Source organism: Nicotiana tomentosiformis, chromosome 2 (assembly GCF_000390325.3).
Source record: "Nicotiana tomentosiformis chromosome 2, ASM39032v3, whole genome shotgun sequence".
Lineage (NCBI taxonomy): Eukaryota > Viridiplantae > Streptophyta > Magnoliopsida > Solanales > Solanaceae > Nicotiana > Nicotiana tomentosiformis.
Window position 1 is genome coordinate 53,691,924 of NC_090813.1, and position 18,360 is coordinate 53,710,283.

At 39.6% G+C, this 18,360-nt stretch overlaps 1 protein-coding gene across 1 annotated transcript; it reads left to right on the forward strand.

The window, feature by feature from the left end:
• The first annotated feature begins 8,969 nt into the window (after positions 1 to 8,969).
• On the forward strand, positions 8,970 to 17,530 carry LOC104098578 (RAF-like serine/threonine-protein kinase PRAF). Its single transcript, XM_009605349.4, has 9 exons — positions 8,970 to 9,154; positions 10,047 to 13,205; positions 13,319 to 13,399; positions 14,094 to 14,246; positions 14,676 to 14,839; positions 14,943 to 15,090; positions 15,402 to 15,524; positions 15,844 to 15,931; positions 17,082 to 17,530. Exons 2-9 carry the CDS (start codon positions 10,278 to 10,280, stop codon positions 17,282 to 17,284), a joined length of 3,888 nt encoding a protein of 1,295 aa, XP_009603644.1. The 5' UTR covers positions 8,970 to 9,154; positions 10,047 to 10,277; the 3' UTR covers positions 17,285 to 17,530.
• The last annotated feature ends 830 nt before the right edge of the window (positions 17,531 to 18,360 follow it).

Sequence of the window (18,360 nt, forward strand, 5' to 3'; positions counted from 1 at the left end):
TTCTTAACCTCTCTTTCCCGGCACTCCTTGGATCACTCATTCTGGCCTTCTTTGAGGAACCAAGTTCCTCATCCGTATCAGCTCTTCTCTTAGCAGATTTGCAAACATTCTTTCCCTTTTCATCAGACTTCATAGACTTTTTACCAAATTCTTCCATCACCTTGGCAGTAGACTCTTCTACCAACTTATCACCAGATTCTTTCACCACACTTTTACTAGAAACAACATCATCAGACTTGTTCAAACCTTCAGCAGACATAGAAGATCCCATTTTAGGCTTGGGGAGACCATGCTTCTATGAGCGCTTTCTAGTTAAGGAACTAGGTTCCTCTTTTACTTCATCATCCACATTCACAACTAGCAGTGACTTCTCGCTCACAACTTTCCCATCTTTTACTAATTTTCTTCTCCTTGACTTAGCTTGGCTGTTCTTAAGCTCAGACTCAAGAGCCTCCTTCCTTTGCAACCTTGTAGTAGATCGCTTAGGAGTGGACTCTTGAGCAACCATTGGTCTACGCCTAGTCAAGCTAGCAATCAATATATCATCAGAATCCTCTTCACCAACACATTTTTCTTCTCTGGACACAGATCTTTCCTCAGGCATCACCGCACACCCAAAGGCTCAACATCAAAATAAGGAGAGGGAGCAGGGTCAACACTGACCTGGGGCTCTTGAGAGGACCCATGAGTTAAATCCTCCTGGGAGGAATCAGGTCCCTCATTTGGTACCCCAGTAGTATTGTCATGTGCCGATTGTTCAACAGGCACAAGCTCTTTATCCTCTTTCACAGTCTTAGACTCTTCTCCCTGAGTCCCAAAACCATCATCATCTCCTTCTATAACAACCCCTTCATGAGGTATGGACAACATGTTCTCTATTGCCTCTTTTTCTTGTACATCCATGGAAAACTCAGTAGAGAAAAGAGTGTTACCTGTGGATATAAGATCAGGAGCAGTCTTTGTTGAGTCAAGCTTCTCGGAACTATCAGTTGGATCTACCCTTGACCTCTTTTTCATAGGTGAGCTTGAAAATGCCTGATTTTCTTCTTTGTCAGCAGTACTCTGTTCATTCCCTTTTTCCGGCGAAGTAGGAGAAGGGCTTTAGGCTACAAATCTTTTGAGAGTTGAGATTTTGCGACTCCTATGAGAACCAGAACTCGAGTGGCAGGAGAGGAGATGGAATGTAGGGGTGACTCTGTCCTAGGGTTTTGGTTTGCAGTGGTATGGGGTGAGGAGTCTAATATGGGTGTATCAACAGGTGAAGATTCAATGGGGATGTCACTTGGAGCACTCGAGGTTGTTTGATTTTCAGCCATGGTGAGAAGAAAAGAAGGGATTTGGCAATTTGAAGAGAGGCAGAAGAATAGGGTTTTGAAGTTTGATGGGAGGAGTTGTAACAGTGATAGATGAAGTTATGATATATGAGGGACCGATTAAGAAAGGGCGGTAGTTTTAGGAGTCGGGTCGATAATTATCGGGTAAGACATTTGGGTTCATAAGACGCAGTGAAAAGAAACTGACGCACTGATGACATGGCACTTGTATTATCTGTTCAAAATTGTGCATGAGAGAACAAAGAAACTACTAACCTGTGTCAGAGGAACCAGGTTCCCTGACAAATCTTGCATCTGTAAGCTTTGCCCTTTTTACCAGCGTGAACTGCATCAACTGCCTATTTGCTCTGTAATCATCATGTGTGTCTACCTGTAACGGTATAGAGATGAGTTAGACTTTGCCAGAAAACACTTTTTAGCTAATTTTACCTGAACATGTCTTTCATAGCCAATCATCGAGGGACCAAGCTCTCAGTTGGGCTTTATTAATCCCAGAGCCGGACGATTTCTTTCAAAATGTTCTCTACTCAAGGCCTTGGTAAATATGTCTGCAATATGATCTTCGGTGCTACAAAATTTTATGCAAATGAGTCCCTTTCAATATTGTCTTTGAGAAAGTGATGACGCACGTCAATGTGCTTGGTTCTCTTATATTGGACTGGATTTTTGGCCATATTGAGTGCATTTGTATTGTCGCATAGGAGAGACACAGAATCTGAGAACACTCCAAAGTCTTCCAGCTGCTGCTTGATCCATAGCGACTGGGCACAACAAGAAGCAGTTGCTACATATTCCGCTTCTGTAGTTGAGAGTGCCACTGAGTTTTGCTTCCTTTTACCCCACGAGATTAGGCAGGAACCCAGGAAATGTGCCATTGCAGACGTGCTTTTCATGTCCACCATATATCCTGCATAATCAGCGTCAGGATACCCAATAAGATCGAAGCTTTCACCTGAGGGATAGTAGAGAACTAGGTCCTGCGTTCCTTTGAGATATCTCAATATTCTCTTGGTAGCTTTCAGATGAGATTCCTTTGGATTGGATTGAAACCTTGCACAGAGGCCCACACTGAATACAATGTCTGGTCTGCTTGCAGTAAGATACAAGAGTGACCCTATAATCCCTCTATACATGGTCTAATTTACAGGAGAACCAGGTTCATCCATGTCTAGTCGGGTAGCTGTGGCAATAGGGGTGTCGCTGACTTTTGATGCTTCCATGTGAAACCTTTTCAGCAACTCCTTGATGTACTTTTACTGACTTATCAATGTTCCCTTATAAGATTGCTTTATTTGAAGTCCTAGAAAGAAGTTTAATTCGCCCATCATACTCATCTCGAACTTACTCCCCGTGAGTTTTGCAAATTCTTCACAAAGCGAGTTAGCTGTGGCTCCAAAGATGATATCGTCAACACATACCTGAACAATGAGTAGATTCCTCTCTTTTTTCTTCAGAAAAAGAGTGTTGTCAATTTTTCCTCTTGTAAATCCATTTTCTAAAAGGAATTTTGACAACCTTTCATACCAAGCCCGAGGAGCCTGCTTTAGCCCGTACAATGCCTTGTCCAGTTTGAACACATGCTCAAGATGCTCGTGACTCTCAAAACCAAGAGGCTGCTTGACATAGACTTCTTCTTTCAGATAGCCATTTAGAAATGCACTTTTGACATCCATTTGGAACAGTGTGAACTCCATATGAGATGTAAAGGCAATAAGAATTCTAATGGCTTCCATTCGAGCAACTGGAGCAAACGTTTCATCATAATCTATCCCATCTTCCTTATTGTAGCCTTGAACTACAAGCCTTGCCTTGTATTTCCAAACTCATCAAGTTTGTTCCTGAATATCCACCTGGTTCCTATGATGGTTCGATCTGCAGGTCGAGGGACCAGGTGCCATACCTTGTTTCTTTCAAATTAATGCAGCACCTCTTGCATGGTTGTGATCCAGTCTGCATATTTCAGCGCTTCTTTGATGTTTTTGGGCTCTATTTGAGAAAAAAAGGCTGAAAAGGCAAGTGAATTTCTGGCTCTTGATCTGGTTTGAACACATGAGTCAAGAGGGGTGATTATGTTGTCAAGAGGATGTGAGCTTTTGTGCTTCCAGTTTGGTACCTGAATCTCATTTGTAGAGGACTCAGGTATATCTGACTGAGGTTCTTGGCTACTTCATACTTCAGCAAGTGGAGTACCTTGGACTGCATCAAGAACTCTATTTTCAGCTTCAGTTGTTGTGATCGTGGGGCCAGGTTCCTCTCGAAAGGATGGAGATGTATTTGTATCATCTTTTCTGGATTCCTTGACATGATTCATCATGCCTGCCTTTTCATTTGCCATGTCGATAACTTCACCTGGAACAGATAAAGGTTCTCCATCTTGGTCAACACGTCTGTCCTTCTCATAGGAGATGTGAGATTCATCAAAGATCACATATAGACTCTCTTCAACACACTAAGTCCTTTTGTTGTATACTTTGTAAGCTTTGTTGTGGGATGAGTATCCTAGAAAGATTCCTTCATCACTTTTGGCATCGAATTTTCCAAGAGCTTCCTTTCCATTGTTGAGGACAAAACATTTACACCCAAAGGTCCTTAGATGTGTCAGCTTGGGCTTCCTTCCATTCATCAGTTCATATGGAGTCTTGTTCGGAAGGGACCTGATCATGCACCTGTTCACCAAGTAGCAGGCAATATTGACGGCTTCTGCCCATAAATTCTTTGCTATCCCACTGTCAATCAACATTGTCCTTGCCATGTCTTCAAGAGTTCTATTTTTCCTCTCCACAATACCATTTTGTTGAGGTGTTCTTGGAGCTAAAAAATTATGAGTGATACCATTTTCAATACAGAACTCATCAAATTTGGCATTGTCGAACTCTGTCCCATGATCAGACCTGATGCAAACTACATTATTACTCATCTTCACTTGAATCTTTTTGACGAAAGCAACAAACGCTTCAAAGATTTCGTCCTTGGTTCTGAGAAATAGGGTCCAGGTGAATCTGGAGTAATCGTCGACTATAACGAAGATATATTTCTTTCCTCCCATGCTTGCCACCCTCATGGGTCCACATAGATCCATGTGAAGAAGATCAAGTGACTTTGAGGTACTGACTTCCCTTTTGGGCTTGAATGAAGATCTGACTTGCTTACCTTTTACACATGCATCACACACTTTGTGATTCTTGAAAGTTGACTTGGGCAGACCACAAACTAGGTCATTCCTGACCAATTTGTTCAGCAACGTGAAGCTTGCATGACCCAGCCTCCTATGCCATAATTTAGCATCATCGTTAATAGCACTTAGACAGTTGAGATCACCATTCCGCAGAGACTTAAAATCAGCAACATAGATATTTTTGTATCTTTTTGCTACTAGCACCACCTCCTCACCAGTCACTATGTTTGTGACGGTACATACTTGTGACACAAATTCCATTTTATTTCCCTTGTCACAGATCTGGGAAACACTTAGCAAGTTGTACTTCAACCCGTTCACGTAGTACACATTTTCGATTGAGTGTGAGAGAGACTTCCCAATCCTTCCAACTTCCAGAATGTATCCTTTCTTGCCATTACCAAAGGATACACTCCCTCCTTGCAGGGCTTTAAGTGAAAGAAAATCAGTTGTACTTCCAGTCATGTGCTTTGACCAGCCACTATCCATGTACCATTGTAGGCTGCTTTCTTTCATTGTTCCCTGCACAAGAGAATTAGGAGTTAGACTTATGAACCTAAACGAGTTTGGGTCCCTTGTAATGAGGAAAAGGGTGAATGCGGGATCTTCTGGTCCAAGCAGGCATCATGCATTTTTTATATGAGGGACCAGGTTCTCTACCAGTAGTTACTTTTTCAGCGAAAACTATGTTTTCTGTTGTGACTGGAATCTGGTCTTATAATTTTCTTTAAAGTGCCAAATGTTGCCACAGTGGGTGCAAAGACAATTATCAGGTACAGTAACATACTTGCTATGAGGGTTATAGGGAATCTTTTCCCTTTGGAACCCAATCCCCTGCCTGTTTCCCCCATTGTTGGTGTACATGGCAGTGATAACATTAGAGGACCAGGTCCAGTTGAGTGATTTTTGCAAGATCACTCTTCCTAGTTCCTCATGAAGTTGTTTGTTTTTCTCAAGCTCAACACACAGACTAGACTTCACTGAATTTAACTCACTTTCAAGCTTAATGTGTGCCTCGCTTGCAACTTCCTTTCCCTTTTGAGAATTTTCAGGCCTACTCTTTATTTTAGGTTCTCTAATTGTTTCCTTCAAGTCCACTACCACCACTAATAGGTCATCTCTCATTCTCAATATTAGCAACTCTCTCAGTTAAGACTTCTTTTTCCTTTCTTACATACTCACAAGTCTCTTTTAGGTCTACCACATCGACCATTAGATCATTTCTTTCATGTTCTATATTTGTAATTTTTTCATCTAAGGTATCATTCTCTTTCTTCAGGTTCTCAATTGTTTCCTTTAAGTCAATAACCACGATTACTAAGTCATCTCTGGTTTGTTCTGCTTCCCCTAACTCCACAGTTAAAGTATCTTTATCATTTATAAGGCTGTGATAAGCATCAATTAACACATTTGCCAATGACATGAGTTTTTTAGGAGAATAAAATTTCAGATTTCTCTGAACATCCAAAAATTTACCTCATCATCGTCGTCATCTTCATCATCATCAGACTGAACCATCAAGGCAAAATTGAGTCATACTCAGTTGCTTTACTTTCTACTGCCATCATTTAACTATCACCATGATCATTTTCTTCTTCAGATTCGCTGGAGGAGTCTCCCCATATAGCAAGAGCTTGCTTTACAACATTGTCAGCGACATTCTTTCTCTTGAAGAGTTTATCAGGAGCCGAGTTCCTCTTGGCTGCTTTGTCAAAGTTGTTTTTGTACTGATCTTGCTTTAAGAAAGGGCACTCCTTGATGAAGTGTCCTGGCTTGTCACATTTATGACAGAGGTCATAATTTTTTGGCTTGCTAGAACTTTCCCTTTTTGGAATGCCTCCATTCCTGCGAACCATCTTCTGGAATCTTCTTGTCAAGTAAGCCATATCACCATCCTCACCACTTGAATCATTGTTGTCTGTCTTGAGGACAGGTTCTTCTCCCTTCTGGGTTCTCTTCTTTCATTCTTCTTCCTCTTCTTCTTCTTCTTCTTCTTCTTCTTCTTCTTCTTCTTCTTCTTCTTCTTCATTTCATATGTTTTTAAATTGCCAAAAAGTTCATCTATGATCAGTGTCTGCAAGTCCTTCGCCTCTGTAATGGCGTTCACTTTGCTTTCCCAAGAACTGGGCAGAACATTAAGGATTTTCCTGACAAGCTTGTTTCTTGGAATAGTTTCACCAAGAGAGTGAAGCTCATTAATGATGGAGGAGAAGCGAGTGTGCATATATTGGATGGATTCATCATCTTTCATCCTGAAGAGCTCGTATTCAGTTGTGAGCATGTCGATCTTGGATTGCTTAACCTATGTTGTTCCTTCGTGAGCTTTCTGAAGAGCCTCCCAGATTTCTTTTGCAGATTGGCATGCCGATATCTTGTTATATTCATTAGGACCAATGCCACAAACAAGAATTTTCTTTGCACGAAAGTTCTTTTCTATGGCGTTTCGATCAGTGTCATTGAATTCCATCCTCGTCTTGGGAATGGCTACAGCTGGGTCGCCAAGATTCTTGGTGGGAACAAAGGGTCTGTCACATATGACATCCTATAGCTCAGAATCTTCAGCCATGATGAAGTCGTGCATCCTAGTTTTCCACCATCCGTAATACTGTCCATTGAACCTAGGTGGTCTGTAAGTAGATTGGCTTTCTTCGAAGTTTGGAGGAGCAGCCATGAGGATCCTTTCTAGGTGTTAACATGATAGAAAGAACCTGCTCTGATACCAATTATTAGAATATAAGGGTCCACCAAACTCTATAGAGAACCAGGTTCTTTATCAGTTTTACTAGAACACTCGCACACAACAGTAAGTATATGACAAAAGGAATTTTACGTGGAAAATTCCTAGCTCAACGGGATTAAAAATCACGACCTACCCTTGTAGGATTTTCAACTTCACTACTGAGCAACTTTTAGATTACAGCCTATGCAACCTAGGAATTAACTTCTTAATCCCTCACTAACTTGTAATACTCTATTACAAGCCACTTTGTAATAACTCTATTACAAAGACTTTACAACTCGACTAACTCTAGCCAAGACTCAAACACAAAGGTTTAAGGTTTACAAAGAGTTTCCCACAGAATACTTCTGAACAAACTAAGTAGGAAATACAATTTAAGAACTATTACAAAGTTACAACTCTACTAAGGACATACAATGACTTGTTGTGGGGAACTGGTCCGTAGTAGTGTTGTTCTTTGTTCTTGATGCACTTGAGAGTTGATTGCTTGATCATCAATGACCGTATGAGAGCTTTAATGATTTCTCTAAGTGAACAAGTGATTTGTTTTATCTTCTTTGATGTTAATAATGCATATGTGACATCACTAGGATGATGTAAGCAAGGTAGGTAAAAAACAATCCCTATAAAGTTGACCGATGTACTGTTTCTGCACTGTAGCGTGTGCAGGCAGCAACTTTACAACTGGGGCAGTTGACTTGTACTGTTTCCTCGGAAAACGATAGTTATCTGTTCCATCTGTTGTTCCTCTGACTCTGAAGAGTTGAAGCATATTCCAAGCTGGAACCTTTCGATCTTAAGGTCTTGAGAATATATAACTGGTTCCTTATCTGGTTTTTGGCAGTATGTTTGTTAGATCATCAAAATATAAAGCAAGATAGTTGTAACCTATCACATTTTTCGATGCCCTTTGCATTCTAATTATAGAAAAGTCTTGCATGCATTAAACGATTAGACGCGTCTGAAGAAATGAGCTTGGACACGTCTAAAGACATGATCTTGGATTTGTGTGAAGATATGAGCTTGGACACGTATGAATATATGAGCTTGGATATGTCCAAGGTAAGAGTTTGGATACGTCTAAGGATGTGGGCGAGAACACGTCAACTTCAATTATATGCTTCCATCTTGCCATTTCAATTCTTGTGCTTGCCATACTAGACTTTCATCGAGCATTCTGTCTTTTTCTTTTGTTATTTATAATATTTTTTTCTTCTATTTTTCTGCAAAAATAGTTAGAAAGAGGTAAAATTCGAAATATATTTTAAGTATATTATTTAAATTAGGATATTAAAGGTATATAATAATTAAATATTTTATATTCATCAAGTTTCATTGTCTTACATGAACTAAAAGTGCACATCGTTTGTTTAAACTTGAAGGATCGTACATGCTCAACTTTATATTACAGGACAAATAAAAAAACAGACTTGCCCTTAACTTAATAGACCATTTGAAAATTTGAGTTAAAGGTTAGACAAAGGTGCAAGGTTTATAGAAGTACAAGGACTTAAAGTACAATAAACGGTAGTTGCATTCGTAATATCACGAGTAAGCGTGACGCATGTGATAGATGCTTCACATATCTCTTCCTGCTGACGAAATTGCCCCTACGCAAAACTTTCACTTCACGGAGCAAACCCATAAAAATCCACGAATAGGAACAAAAAATATGTCCAAACTGTACAACATGTTAAGGTACGAAGTACCATCATTTAAGACTCCATCAGGGGCAAAAGGGCATTTCAATTCACAACCCTTACAAACCCTCCATTGACTCTCCAAGTAGTAATGATGTAGAAAAATCTCACCCAAATCTCCACATACTTCATATGCTATCGTTTCGCCGCCGTCGCTCGGTTCCTCTCCGGTGACTTTTCGATGGTACCGATGTTTAGTTAACAAGTATGAACAATCTCAGCAAGATGTATTTTTTATGATTTTTTTGTCAATTATTTTTGATCGAGGGCTTAGATTATTCTCTTTCGGTTAAATTTGATATGTTCTGATTCAGCGATTTTTTGTTTTGGATTTGGTTTGAATGAACTGGCAAATTAGGTTTTCTGAATTCCTTTCAGTGGTAGTTATTGATGTTGTAGCTTTACGAGCTGGATCCTGAGCTTCGAGCTTGATCTTCGGTCTGAAAGGTCTTGGTTGGGCCGAGCTTTTGATTTGTTTGGCCCGGCCCCGCCCATGTGTACTCCGAATAACTTCAGATATTTGGTATAATATGAAATCCGTCAAGAGACTAATTTTGTGACATTTATAGTGTGAAAGATTTAAACTTTACTGAATTATCTGAAGTATTTGTATTATGATTTATAGGTCTGTAGAAAATGTAGAGAACCTCTACTGTTAGAAAATCCCAATTGTTGAATATTGAAATGAGAATCCTCCAATGAAGGGAAATGGATAGTCAGGATTCAGACTCTAAATAGCTTGGGATTGAAACGTTGTTGTGGTTGTTGTTTTGTACTATTTTTATTATGATTTGTGATTAATTGAATAGAGGTTGCTTTTCCTTTAGAATGCTGGACTCATCTCTTAAGGCCATTGCTGTACATCGGTCATATCAAGCCTTATTTTACTAATGTTAATCTTCAGAAGTCAAACTCCTGCCGCCAGACTTCACAGGCCAACATTGTATGAAGCAATTAGGGAGAATCACCTAGGACTGTTGAGATCACTGCTTAACTATGTTTTTTACATTACTTTGGACATGGATCGTGCCAAGCTTTTTTCTAACCTTTTCTCGTTAAACTTGCTCTGATAAAGCATTGCTTACTGTGACTTGCAGCTTCTGTTTCTTTACCCAACAGCAAGATCAAGGTATGTCTGTAGAAGTTCTGGGGGGACATATGAATAAGGAATTAGTTGCTGCTTTCTGTCATTACAACGATCAGCTGTTAGCATGTGATCATGATACACCTGTAAAAAGTTCAGTAAGTGTTACTAAATAAGAAATTGGTTATATCTCATTTCTATTTGGAACAGTCTCCTTAGGGTGTGATTTTGGGAATTGTTTCAAATGGATAGAAATGTTGGAAAAGGTATGATGGGACAGAAGAACTATGAACAAGGTCGCTATAGCTCTGTAGAAACCAGAAATGAGGTCATTGGTTCTACAAATCAGAGATTTTTCCAGGATCCATCAAGTTCTATTAATACGAACATAAGACCACCTGATTTCGCTGTACCTGTTGGAGCTAGGCCTGTACTGAATTATTCTATTCAGACTGGTGAGGAGTTTGCTCTAGAATTCATGCGGGAAAGGGTTAACCCTAAGCAGCATCTCGTTCCGCATGCTTCTGGTGGGACTACTGGTGCAACTTCTTATATGGACCTGAAGGACATACTTGGAATATCTCATACAGGTTCTGAAACCGGATCAGATATCTCCATGATTGCCTCAATAGAAAAAGGTCGAGATCAAAATCATGAGAGGACCAGGACTTCAGTAAATGATGAGAAATCCTACCACCAAGTTGCGCAATCTGTGACCAGAACCTCATCAAGAAATAACAACATCCGTGGGTTTCAAAGCCATGTATCTTCTAGGTCCAGTACATCAGGAAAGCTAAGGTGTCTCTGCAGTTTTGGCGGTAGAATTATGCCTCGTCCAAGTGATGGGAAACTTAGATATGTTGGCGGTGATACACATCTTATTCGAGTCAGCAAGGATGTTTCTTATGAGGAGCTTATGCAAAAGATGTTGATGATATATAATCAAGCTCATACCATAAAATACCAGCTTCCTGGTGAGGATCTTGATGCATTGGTGTCAGTTTCTTGTGATGAGGACGTGCAGAATATGATAGAGGAATGTAATGGTCTAGAAGGTGATGGATCACAGAAACTACGGATTTTTCTCTTGTCTAACAGTGACTTGGATGATGCTCAAGCTGGTCTTGAGAATGTTGAAGGAGATTCAGAGATGCAGTATGTTGTTTCTGTCAATGGCATGGACTTCGGGTCTAGAAGAAACTCAATTGCTCTGGCGAGTGCTTCAGGAAATAATCTGGATGAGTTTCTTAGCTTAACAATTGCTCGGGAGAATGGTCGAGTTGCTGCTGATGCTTCTCATTCAGTGGGTGGTGTGCCTCTAGCTGGTCAATCTGCTCATGTGATGGCGTCAAGTTCATTGCATGCCTTTGACTCCAACCAACAAGGGTACCATGGTCAAAGTATTCATCAAGGCGGTGCTGAATGGAGACCTTTACCCACTTCCATGCCGGTTGACAACTTCCAAAATTTAGATGCCAAAAGCGTTTTGCCCCAGTACGACCATGATTCTCATCCACCCAACTCCTCACAACTCACAGATAACTTTGTTGTTGGTACTAGCCGTGGTTACCTGAATGGAGAAGGAGGTTCAACTCACGAGCAGCCATATAGAAGTTCACATATGAACGGCCAAGAAGCACCAGCGGTGGTGGTAAAAATGAAAAGAGACACCTCTTTCCAGAAGAAAGTTGAACTTGGTAAAGATCAATCTCTGGAAAAGGAAGTGCTTAAGGAGGCAAAGATGAAAAGAGAAAGCTCTGCACAGAAATTGAATGATCCCGAGAAAATGCATTCTGTGGAAAGCGAAAAAGTTGTTTCCTCGAATCCACTTGTCAAACCTGCTCCAAATCATGTTTCCCGAGTTGAAGCATCTAATTCTGCTGCTACAGTAGTTTCTGGAAGTTCTGACATGCCATCTAAAATTAATGAGAAGAGTCAGGAGCAAGTGCAAGGCACATTGTCTCTTGGAGCTGTTCAAGAAGAAAAACTCGATGGATCAAGTGAAGATGGCCATATTTCTGCATCTGGTAGAACTTCCAACGCTGACTATGGTGACTCTGAGGCATACCCATATGACCTTAGCTATGACCCACCTTCAATGCCTCCACGAGTTTTTCGTTCTGAACGTTTGCCCAGGGAACAGGCTGGCCTAAATCGCTTGTCCAAATCTGATGATTCTTCACAGTTCATAATGACCCATGCACACTCTGAAGGCAGACAGCAGATCCTGGAATCAGTGGATAAATTACATGATGGAAATGTGAGTCCCCAGACTGAGAGATTTACACCTTCTGGACCGAATCGGTCTGCTAATCAACCTGCTATCGAAGAGAAACAGATTGATCTTCAGCAGTCTGTAGAGTTAGGTGACAATACCAAGGGAGTTAATTCAAAAGTTGGTGAAGATGTTTCTGAAGCAAATCTTGAGAAGCGCGAGCTGAAAGCAGCAACTTATGCCGATAAAGTAAAATCTGGACCAAATAATGCTAGCACTAGCAATAATGTTCGCGATGAATCTGCTTCCAAGCCAAACGAGCTTCGCCGGGGTGATGCAGCTGCAAGTAGAACAGAGGAAAATAAAGTTATGGGGAAAATACAGCCGCTAGCTGAGAGCGAGCCTCAAGTTGGAGCAGTGGCCACAGGGAAGCCAGCTGTTACCACTGGCTCTCCTGATCACGGAGACATTCTTATTGACATTAATGACCACTTTCCCCGAGAGTTCCTCTCTGATATTTTCTCCAGAGCTAAAATATTGGGTGATGCATCAGTGTCTGCTCCACTGCGCGCCGATGGAACTGGTTTGAGTTTGAATATGGAGAACCATGAACCAAAGCACTGGTCCTTTTTTCAAAAGTTAGCCCAAGATGATTTTGTCAGAAAAGATGTGTCTCTGATAGACCAGGATCATCTTAGTCTCTCTTCCACTCGTGCAAATGGTGAGGATGGAGCATCCATGGATTATGGTTATCCTCCTTTTAACGATAGTGCTATGATAGACCATATGGACTCCCGGATGAATATTGAAGCTGATATGCAGCATCTATCACGCGATAATGTTGGACCATCCACCATGAATGTGCCTTCAGAATACGATCCTTCTCAAACCACTGGCATCCAAAGCATGCAGTATGATGGTGCAATGAATTCAAAAGTACCCGAATCGGATTATCAGGTGTTCTTTTTTAGTTGTTGACACTTCTAGCTGCATAATTCTGCTTCAGGTTATATTCTCATTTTTTAACTCGTACAAATGTGATTGAAAAAACCCTTTCGTTTAACATGAAGGATGAGAACCAAGAAGTTCAGAATACTGGTTTTCCACTCATTGATCTCTCTATGGGAGATTTCGATCCAAGCTCATTGCAGGTATTGCGGACTTAAACCCTCATAAATATCAATACATCTGGCATATTTTGAAGTATGTATTCTATATGATGGTTGGGTGAATGAGTGATGCAGGCTACCTAAGGTAGCATCCGTAGGTCACTGCCAATAACATTCCTTCATAGAAAATGTATGGGATAAATTCAAGTTCTGGTTTTCTGCCTGAAAATCCATATAATGACAATAGTTAGACGTGAACGCTGAGAAATTTGTGGATTATTGATTTTTTCGTTGACCTTTTTTTATTTAAAAAAAAAACTCTGTTAGAGCTCTAGATATCTTTAGTTCTTGATTTTTATCTGCTACTTCATTGCTTTGCTTGGAGAGGACAAGACTTTTGGTTCATATGTGTGGCTTCCTCTTTCCTGTATCTTGAATTTATGCATCTGATGGAGATATGGAGAGATTGTTTACAACTTGTTGCTTTACTTGGAGATGAGGGGGCATTTTGTTCATATGCATGGCTTGCTCTTATGGATCTTCAGTTTATACGTCTGATGTAGATATTGAGATTGTTTTTATGTTTACCAATCAAGAATACATTAAAATGGGCCGGATTTTTATTAGGTGATTTGCATGTTTTATTAGCTAGACAAATTAGAAATCGTTTTATTTAGGCATGTAATAAGTATCTTTGAGTCAGTTTTTTAGTTAACCTGTTTTATTTGCCTCGCAGATTATCAAGAATGAAGATCTCGAGGAGTTAAGGGAATTGGGTTCTGGAACATTTGGAACTGTTTATCATGGAAAATGGAGAGGAACTGATGTTGCGATAAAGAGAATAAAGAAAAGCTGTTTCACAGGTCGCTCATCCGAGCAGGAGAGATTGGTGAGCGTCTTTGGAGTTGTATAATTACATCTGCAACAATAAAATTAACCGGTTCCTGGTTCATCAGCTTGAATCCAAATATGTAGATTTAGACCTAATAGAAGCAAAGTTGTTTGAGCGTGTTTCCCCTTGCTTTGTTATTCTTCAACTGTAACTTTGTGCTGCTCTGCTTGCTATTTTTGTTGTTCCATGAAACTTGTGTACAGCTTCCTCCAGCTTTACAAACTCACACAATCGTCCAAAATACATCTTGAACACTTTCAACTATTTTTATAGCAGTACAGAAAGCGAATTTCATCACAGTTCAGATATCTAGTCCTGTTTTAATCAAATCTAAATCAGCGGAAGCTTATCAGTTCATATATTTGTCATGCTGTGAGGTTTCTTTATGCAAGCATTTTGACAATGGAACCCTTTATCTATTTCCAGACTCTAGAGTTTTGGCGTGAAGCTGAAATTCTTTCAAAGCTTCATCATCCAAATGTGGTGGCATTTTATGGTGTAGTGCAAGATGGGCCAGGGGGAACTCTTGCCACAGTAACAGAGTTCATGGTGAATGGGTCTCTGAGACATGTTTTGCTTTGCAAGGACAGGTGTTATTTCAAACCTTTTTAACCCTTCCTATTATTTTGTTTTATATATTCCTCTGTATCCCTTGACAAAACTTCGTACTTTCGGCCTATCCTGACTTACTAGACACCTAGATCGTCGCAAGAAGCTCATAATTGCAATGGATGCTGCATTCGGAATGGAGTATCTGCATTCAAAGAATATTGTACATTTTGATTTGAAATGTGACAACTTGCTTGTCAACTTAAAAGATCCTTCTCGACCCATCTGTAAGGTGTGTACAAGTATATAATCGCTTTCGTTTTTATTCTTTGAAATCAAGAGTCTGATGACTTATCACTATCTGATGTATTAGTATATCCAAGAGCATCTTTTCTTGACTTCCTTTAATTGATTATCCATGTCATGTTAAGAGTGCCTTTAAGCTATAAATTGTTTCCTTTGCCATTCACTTTGGTATTCACTCATCATGTTCATTAGTAACAAGTTTCTATTGGTGGAAAATTTATCTCACGAAGAAACGGACAATTTGATGTTTTGTAGGATCAAGCAAAACTAATAAAAGTCCTGTCAATTTTATTATAGGTTGGTGATTTTGGACTTTCAAAAATAAAGAGAAATACGTTGGTCACTGGTGGAGTTAGGGGAACACTTCCATGGATGGCCCCAGAGCTATTGAATGGTAGCAGTAACAAGGTTTCTGAGAAGGTAAGATTTCAGATATTAATCTTAAGGTTGACATATCCAAGATTGATTGAAATATAGCCTATCTCAGGCATCTTTGTTTCTTTCTGTGGCCTGGGGATGGGGAGAGCATATTCTTGCTGATCAGCTTGAATTTCTATTATTAATTTTTCAAGCTAACCCCCTTTTAATTTGTGATGGGTAGGAAGTATGTTGATGCTTCTCACTCTATCTTTCTTTGGCAATCAAGTCGATAAGGACCTTAACTTCTCAGATACAAGAGATCTGAGAAAGTAAATCAGAAACACATTCCTCTTCTAAGTGACATTTTGAGACTTTGCAGGTTGATGTTTTCTCCTTTGGGATTGTGCTCTGGGAAATTCTTACTGGCGAGGAACCTTATGCTAATATGCATTATGGAGCTATTATAGGTTTGCTTTACTCAGTCCTTATCTTACCTTTGTTTCTTGCTTTAAAGTACTGGCATTTCTTTCATCACTTTCTTTTCATGAAATAAAAATTACTCGTTATATCCTTCCTTTCCTACAAACCTACAAGTTGCTTCCTTGAAAATGAAACGAATGAATGAGGAGCTGTCAAGAGGTCATTAACAGTAGAAAAGCAGCAATAACCAATTTTTTAACTGGTACAAAGAAAAATATAGAACGTCATAGAAATGTATTACAGCAAGTTAGGTATGGTTTATTTCATCTCTTAATGACGCAATGGTCGCTTTTAAAATTTGTTCAGAAATGTTTGGTCTCTCCAAGGACCAAGATACTAAATGCTGTTACTACACTCGAGAGTTAGAATGATGCTGATACTCTCGCTGAAAGACACTCCATAAAAGCAATAAGTAAAGATATATGCATAGCATTCGTTACTTGCTGTTTCCTTCTCAAAAAGTTCATTACTTCCTGTTTCTACTTATTTCGAGTTCCACCAATCATCTTCTTTGGATGCCATGTGAAGTGTGGTTGAACATACAGTGAAATCTTTTCTGTGGGACAATTATCCATATATTTCCAAAGGTGTTACTCTATTGGTCCTCTGATGCTTCACTAGGATGCAGAGGAATGGTCATAAATAGGCGTGTCAATTTGAGCCCAACCCCGCCCAGAGATTAATGGGTTGGGCTACAACATTTTAGCTCATGGGTCTATTTGGGCTGAGCCCAAGTTAACCCATTATTTTTTATAGCCCATTCTGACCCATTAAGTAACCCAAATACAACCCATGAAGCTCACCCTAAAACAAGGGATCTCAACCCAACTTATCTAGAAATTTACTTAGTTGCCACGTCATTAGTTTTTGTATCTAAGTTTTAAAATGAGAATCAAGGTATTTAAGTTTTAGGGTGTGTTTGGTATGACGAAATGTTTTCCCATTTTCCACTGTTTGGTTGACAAAATAGTTTGGAAATATAACCCATCCTGACCCGCCCAAATTCAGCCCAACCTGCCCATTTGCCTCCCCTAGTCATAAAAGCCTTCATGTTTTCTGTTAACAGAGCTAGGAAATATAAGAACCAGAGTTGAAGTTTGGAAATTCATGCACTCTTGCATCATGTGTTACATGCAGGTGGTATAGTCAACAACACCTTGAGACCACTTGTGCCGAGCTTCTGCGACACTGAGTGGAGAATTCTTATGGAACAGTGCTGGGCTCCAGATCCTGCTGTTCGGCCATCTTTCACTGAAATTGCCCGTCGCTTACGTGCTATGACCGCGGCATGCCCAACAAGACCACAAGCTCATCCACCTCAGAACCAACAGTCCAAGTAATGGCATAGGCAATTTTTCTGAATTTCTGCCTCGATATTCTATAAGCAGTTTCTATAAGGATACTGAATATATCTGTATCATATTTAGTGGGGAGAATGGCCTCCTTCAGGGTGTGAAAGAACATTGTCGAAAAACTAATGATCGACAGAGTATATATATTATTCCCGGGAAACATGATAAAATCATGATATATTGTAATTTGTAAAGCATCATTTGTATCTAAAATTGGAACTTTGGCCTTTGAAAGACTTGGTTATATTGGTTGGTGAGATGAAGAGTTTTTCTTTTTCCATTTTTGTAAGCAAGCAAAGATGTTTTACTCACCCATTATTTAGGTTTTTGCTTTATTTGATACTAAGAAGAAAAATTCTCTTCTTTAGTTTGAGGAAAAGGAATAACTGAGCTGGAAAAATGTAGATCTCTCCTGTGTTGACAAATTTTATCCCAGAACGAGGTTAAAAATCATACATCTCATTTTCTTTTTTAATCTAGCTAGCTTCTCATACTCTTCCTTAAGAATCCAGATTCCGGAGTAAGGTCAATTCATCCACATCTTTATGATCACCTAACTATTACAACCAGATTGAATGTACAAAACTCAAACTTGAAAAACATATTATTACAAACATTACAAGTACATTGTTTGGGGAGACTGAAAAATAGACATAACTAACCTAAAAGATCTCGAGACTGTCACTGTGTCCAATGTTAGAACACACATTTACACGTTACAATATTGATTCAAATTCCAGGAATGACGAGAGTAAACTTCAGCTTGAATATCATGCATTTGTTGAAATGATTTTGACACCAACAGACCAGCTGCTATAATACATTTTTCCATTGACAAAGTGTTCGTGCCAAACTTGACCGAAGACGACTTCAAGTCCACTTCTCCTTTGAACCAAGTGGACGGACTTGTGCCCAGTATTAGATTGTCTTCTCATCATTTTGCAGCCTTCTAACCTAAATTTTAGGTCTTACGTTTGCCTACCAGATACAAACACTTGTCATCTAAATCTTCTACATTTAGTAAGTATTTTGTTTGTATTATAAAATGCTCCTGCCTGCAGTAG